Below are 6814 nucleotides of genomic sequence, written 5' to 3'. Positions count from 1 at the left end.
ACGTCCTCTTCTGAATCCGGCTTGAACCTCTGGAAGTTCTCTGTCAATATACTGCTGCAAACGTTTCTGAATTATCTTCAGTAATATCTTACTTGCATGTTTATAGACCTACAACCCCTTAAATGAAAGGGAGGCTAAATCCCCTTGAGTAATGAACCCACTACATGGCTAAAATGTATAGTAGTAATCTATCTCCCAGAGCTCTGGTAGCATAGTGCATAAGGCACTTGACTGCTAACCAGAAGGCTCACGGTTCAAACCCATCAGCCACTCCTTGAAAGGAAGGTTGGGCAATCTACTTCCATAGTGATACTGCCTCAGAAACCCAAAGAGGGGTCGCTATGAGTCGGGGCTGACTCAATGGGATGGCACATAACAACAACAACACAACAATCTATCTCCCACCCTTCCCCAAAGGGATCTACAGCCTTTTATGAAGATCTGTTCGTGGAGGAAAAGGCAATAATCAGACTTTTTTAGGGATTACTGGACACTGGTTCTGAATTGACACTAATTCCAGAAGACCCAAAATGTCACTATGGCCCACCCATCTCACAGTGGTTCTGGTGCCCCAAAATCCATCTTGTAGTGCTTTCTCCAGTTCCATGATGCATAATTGTGATAGACATATTCAGCAACTGGCAAAACCTCCACGTTGGATCCCTGACATGTAGAGTAAGTAAGGGCTATTATGGTAGAAAGAGCCAAGTGGAAGTCATTAGAACTGTCCCTACCTAGGAAAATAGTAAACCAAAAGCAATACTGCATTCCTAGAGGGATTTCAGAGATTTGTGCCACCATCACGAACTTGAAAGATGTAAGGATGGAGATTCCCACACATCCTCATTTAACTCGCCTATTTGTCCTGTACAAAAAACGGATGGCTCTTTGAGAATAACAGTGGATTATCGTAAATTTAACCAGGTGATGTCTGCAATTGGAACTACTGTTCCAGATATAGCTTCTTTGCATAAGCAAATTAATACATTTCCTGGGCCTTAGTAGAGACTGAATGCTTAACCGTGGGCCAGCAAGTCACCATAGAACCTGAGGTGGCCATCATGAACTGGGTATTGTCTGACCACAGAATCATGAAGTTGGACATGCACAGCAGCACTTCATCATTAAATGGAGTCACTAAATATTTACCTGATCTGTGCAAATGTATTTGAGATTGGGCTAGGCCAAACCTGAAGGCATGAGTAAGTTGCATGAAGTGTCCCTAATGCCCATGGTCTCCACTTCTGTCTGTTACCTTCCCTTTCTCAGTCTGCACCTATGACCTCATGGGGAGTTCCTTATTAGCAGTTCACAGATGAAAACTTGTGCCTGGTTTACAGATAGTTCTGTGCAGCATGCAGGCACTACTCAAAAAGTGGATAGCAGTAGCATGGTAGCCCCTTTCTAGGACCTCTTTGAAAGACAATGGTGAAGGGAAATCCTCCCAGTGGGCAGAACTTTGAGCAATACACCTAGTTGTTCACTTTGCTTGAAAGGAAAAATGGCCAAATGTGTGATTATATACTGATTCGTAGGCCAGTGGTTTGGCTTGGTTGGTCAGGGACTTGGAAAAAAACATGATTGGAAAATTGGTGACAAGAAGATATGGTAGAAATTGAACCCACATCTTGGCTTCCAGCCAAGCAAAAGACAAGCGTATGAGTTGAACATTTACCTCAAGTAGATACACTCCTTGGAGAGAATAATCATGAGAGAAAGAAGAGCTGCTTATGCAACGGAAGACAGCTCAGGGGCCAGGAGGGCATGGAGGGATGGACACAGGGAATAGGTAACTATTAGGAGGAAGTGGGAGGGGAGCTGTGCATTGTGGTAAATTGTGGTCAATGTCATAAGACAAAGTATATGTGAAGTGCTGTATGGAAAGTGAGTTTGCTCTGTAAATTTTCACCCAACTCACAATAAAAATAATAATAATAATAAAGAAGATATGGTAAAGAGGGATAGTCCTCTCTGAATGGGCCCAACAGGGAAGATACTTGTGTCTCATGTGAATGATCACCAAGGGTTGACCTTGGCAGAGAAGGATTTTAACAGTCAAGTGGCTAGGATATGTTCTGTGGAAACCAGTTACCCTCTTCTGTCAGCCACTCCTGTCATTGCCCAATGGACTCATGAACAAAGTGGATATGGTAGTAGATATAGAGGTTATACATGGGCTCAGCAACATGGACTTCCACTTACCAGGGTCAACTTGGCTACAGGCACTACTGTGTGCCCAATCTGCCAGCAGCAGAGACCAATACTAAGTCCCCAAAATGGGCACTACTCCTCAGGGCGATCAGCCAGCAACCTGGTGACAGGTTGATTACATTGGACCACTTGCATCATAGAAAGGGCAGCAATTTGTCCTCCCCGGGGTAGTCACTTACTCTGGATATGGATTTGCCTTCTCTACATGCAGTGCTTCTGCCAGAACTTCATCTGTAGACTTTCAGAATACCTCCTCCACTGTCATGGTATCCCATAAGCATTGCCTCAGAACACAGCAAATGAAGCACAGCAACGGGCCTAGCTCATTCATTGGTCTTAACATGTTCCACATTATCCTGAAGCAGCTGGCTTGATAGAACAATGGAATCACCTTCTAAAGACACAATTATGGCACCAGCTAGGTTGACAGTACTTTGCAGCATTGTTGCAGTGTTCTCCAGAAGGCTGTATATGCTCTAACCAGTATACAGTATATGTTGCTGTTTCTTCTGATGCCAGAATTCACTGTTCCAGAAATCCAGGAGTGGAAATGGGAGTGGCACTATTACCCCTAGTGACCCTCTTATAAAATACTTGCTTCTTGTCCCTATTACCCTATGCTCTGCAGATGTAGAGGTCTTAGTTCCAAAGGAAGGAATGCTTCCACCTAAAGACACAATATTTATTCCACTGAACTGGAAGTTAAGAATGTCATCTGGCCACTTTGGACTTATGCCTCTGGATCAGCAGTCAAAGAAGGGAATTACTGTTTTAGCTGGTGTGATAGATCCTGATTCAAAAAAAAAAAAAAAAAAACAAAACAACCATTGATGATGAGTTAGATTGATAGTACATAATGGAATTTAAAAAGATTTATGCATGGAATGCAGCCGATCCCTTAGGGATAATCTCTTAGTACTACTATGTCTGTGATTAAAGTCTATGGAAAACTGTAACACCTCAATTCTTACATGACCATTAATGGCCCAGACCTTTTAGAAATGAAGGGTCACACCACCAGGCAAAGAACCACAACCAGCTGAGGTGATTGCTGAGGACAAAGGAAATATTGAATGGACGGTAGAAGAAAATAGTTATAGATATCACCTATGACCACATGACTAGTTGTAGAAATGTGGACTGTAATTGTATGAGTATTGCTTCCTTTATATGTGTACAAGTGCATAAAGGAGCTCTGGTGGCCTAGTGGTTAAAATGTTCAGCTGCTAACCACAAGGTCAGCAATTCAAACCCACCAGCTGTTCCACAGGAGAAAGATAAAGTGGTTTGCTTCCATAAAGATTTATAGCCTTGGAAAATCCTATGAGGCAGTTAGTTCTACTCTGTCCTATAGCATCACTACATGTTGGAGTCACCTCCATGGCAGTGGGTTTCATGTGTGCATATAGATTGACTCCATGACAGTGAGTTTGGTGGTTTTGGTTTAGTTTTTATATATAAAATATGTATATAACATATATAAAATATATATAACACACACACACACATATATATATATATAATATATACAAATATGTATAATGTACATTCTGTGTATATATTTTTATATTACATATATATGTATAGCAAATATTTTTGTTGTCTTCCCTCTCTATCACATTACTTATAAAATATAAGATGTTAACAGGGCTAGTGCATTTTCGGTTGTGTACATGTTAGTTGTGTCATGTAAGTTGCAAGTATGACTTTATTATTGTTTTTGTTTAGAGATTATGTATGGTTCAAGGAGATGTGTATAGGTGCCAAGTTGACAGAGGATGTAATGTGATGGTTAATGTTATGTATCGGCTTGGTTAGATTATGATTCTCAGTTGTTTGACAGACATTGGACTAATTGCTTTTCCGTAATGTAATACAATGTAATCACTCACCTTCATGATATGATGTGATGTGATCAGCCAATCATTTGTAAGAGAAGTTTCCTTGGGGGTGTGACCTGCATCCAATATATGTGGACATTCTGGCAAAGCTTGCTTACTCACTGTGGATCCTGCATCAGATTCGTCAACCTTTAACCATCAGTTCTTGGGATATAAGCTGGCAGCCTGCTACCTGACCTGCAGATTTTGAGATTCACTGGCTCTCACAGCTCTGATTTTGAGTTTGTCAGCCCTTGCAACCCTGTGTGTTGAGAGAAGCCTATAGCCTGATGCCTGGTCCACATATTTGGAACTTGCCAGCCTCCACAACTGTATGAACTATTTCCTTGAATTAAATTTATCTGTATATATTTATGAAGGAGCTCTGGTGGTGCTGTGGTAAACCATTTGGCTACTAACCAAAAGGTCAGCAGTTTGAACCCATGGTGTGTGTTCTGTGGTATATATTCTCAGCAACAAAAAATATATTGTTTTTTTTAATTGTAGCTACCATAAATAGAAGTAAAATATCAATGGGAAAAAGATGAGGCAGTCTACTTCTATAAAGATTTACAACCTTGGAAACCCTTTGAGGGTAGCTATGAGTCGGAATTGACTGTATGACAGTGGGTTTTTACTATATATTTATATATATACATTTCACTAGTTTTGCTTCTCTAGAGAACCTAGCTTAAGACAAATGTGCTATGAAAAAAGCTACTAGAACTAATAACTGAGTTTAGTAAGATCACAAGATACAAGGTCAAGATACGAAACTGTTGTATTTCTGTATTCTGGCAAAAACCAATTGGGAATCTCCTATAACAATGTTCATATCATATGTACCTTCTATCAATGTAGTACCTGCCAGTTCTTAAATTTTTTAATTATTAGAAGTAATAAATGAAATTGTTTCTTGTCATTCTTCTAGGGGAACCTATGACATTTTAGTTACAAAAGATAATAAAACTCGCTCTGTTGGTCAGTATGACAACCATGGAAGTTTTGGAGAACTAGCTCTGATGTACAATACCCCGAGAGCTGCTACCATTGTTGCCACCTCAGAAGGCTCCCTTTGGGGACTGGTAAGTGAGGAAAATTATTCAGTACTAAATTACAAGCACAATATTTGTTAACATCTATAGTAAAAACATGGAAATCATAATTTAAAGATGTAAAAGAACACTTTACTTTGACATACTGATGTAGAATTAAAAATGCTCCTGGGAAGCAACAGAAGAAAGGAGAGTTAGAAAAAAAGAAATAGAATGTGTGGCAAATTGCCTCCATGAACAACTGCCTCCTTTGCCATGAGACCAGAACTGTATATAGCCCAACTACTGTTACTGAACATTTTGATTAAAGATTCTATATAGAATCCAGGGGAGCTTTGGTAGTGTAATGCCTAAGGCATTTGACTGCTAAAAAGAATCCAGGTCAAAGAGGGGAAAATACAGAACAGAATTCCGAATTCTCATGGACTGTAGACTTTCTGGAGCCATGGAGGCTAGATGAACCCCCAAAACTGTTACCCTGAGATAAACTTTAAACCTTAAGCCAAAAATATCCCCTGAAGTCTTTTTAAAATCAAACAGTGGTTTAGCTTAACTTGCATGCCTTGAGTATTATGCTCTTTTTAAGAACTACCTATATGGGATCAACTTGACAACAGCAACTTGAAAGAGTAGGTAGAAAACTTTAGGAGGCAATGAGTTTATGATAATGGGAGAGGAAAAATCCGGAAGAGGAAGGTGAAAATAGTTGCACAACTTGAAGAATGTAGTCAGTGTCTGAATTGTACATGTGTAAATTGTTGAAATGGTGTGTGTTCTGTGGTATATATTCTCAGCAACAAAAAATATATTGTTTTTTTTAATTGTAGCTACCATAAATAGAAGTAAAATATCAAGAGTAAACAAATTCTGATGTTTTCCTTAACGTCATGATTTGTTTATTGGGAAATCCACCACCACAACTGTTATTCATCATAATACTAAAAAATGCTGAAGCATGTAGATAACACAGTAAATAAAATAAACAAGGTATACATAGTGGAATAGGAGAGCCAATATATTATAATTATCTATGGGTAATTAGAGTGTCTTTCTTGGAAAGAAATCCAAGGAAATAAATTAGAAAAATATTAAAATAGTAGAATTAAAAGATCAGTTTAAGTCTTGGATACAATTAAGCAATCAGGTATGGAGATGGTCAATTACAACAGTGAACCAAAGTGAAAATAGCAGTCAAGCCTTTATTCACTTGCTGCATCAGTGAAAGCAACAAGCAAAAAGAGCACTGGTTCCCAGTGTTCCATGTTTTTCCCCACAGAAGGGCACTGGACAGGGGTCAGGTGGTTAAAGTGCACATGGAGGGAGGGGAATTGTCTCATGCCAAGAACCCCAGTGAAAAAGCTCCTGCCTCTTTATGAACTGGTGAGCCAGGGGAAAAGGGGCAGGGAAGAGCTAAGAGGAAAAGGTCCTGGGCCAAAGTGGAGAAAATTACCTCAGCCAAGCCCCCAATAAGAAGTCTCAATGGAGAGTTGAGGACCAAGTCTTTGACTGAAACTCTTTCCAGAAAACTACAGTGCACTGCCAGGCAACGCCTTAAAATTGTCTACAGCAAGGTTGGATAGAGCAGATAGCATTTTGGTCCTGGAACTAAATTCTTCAGACATATTAAACAGACTATATATATATATATATATATATATATATATATAT

General features: G+C 39.5%; 1 protein-coding gene across 1 annotated transcript in view; it reads left to right on the top strand.

Moving 5' to 3' along the window:
* PRKAR2A (protein kinase cAMP-dependent type II regulatory subunit alpha) overlaps positions 1–6814 on the top strand; it is a 215917-nt gene that overhangs the window by 146511 nt on the left and 62592 nt on the right. The window contains exon 6 of the mRNA XM_007955306.2: positions 5023–5176. Within this exon, the coding sequence (XP_007953497.1) occupies positions 5023–5176 (154 nt within the window). The remainder of the gene's footprint in view (positions 1–5022; positions 5177–6814) is intronic.

Source organism: Orycteropus afer, unplaced genomic scaffold, assembly GCF_000298275.1.
Source record: "Orycteropus afer afer isolate SDZICR_OR568_19922 unplaced genomic scaffold, OryAfe1.0 scaffold00498, whole genome shotgun sequence".
In the NCBI taxonomy this organism is placed as follows: Eukaryota; Metazoa; Chordata; class Mammalia; order Tubulidentata; family Orycteropodidae; genus Orycteropus; species Orycteropus afer.
Note: the sequence above shows the minus strand (reverse complement) of the source record. Positions and strands in the feature narration are given on the sequence as shown.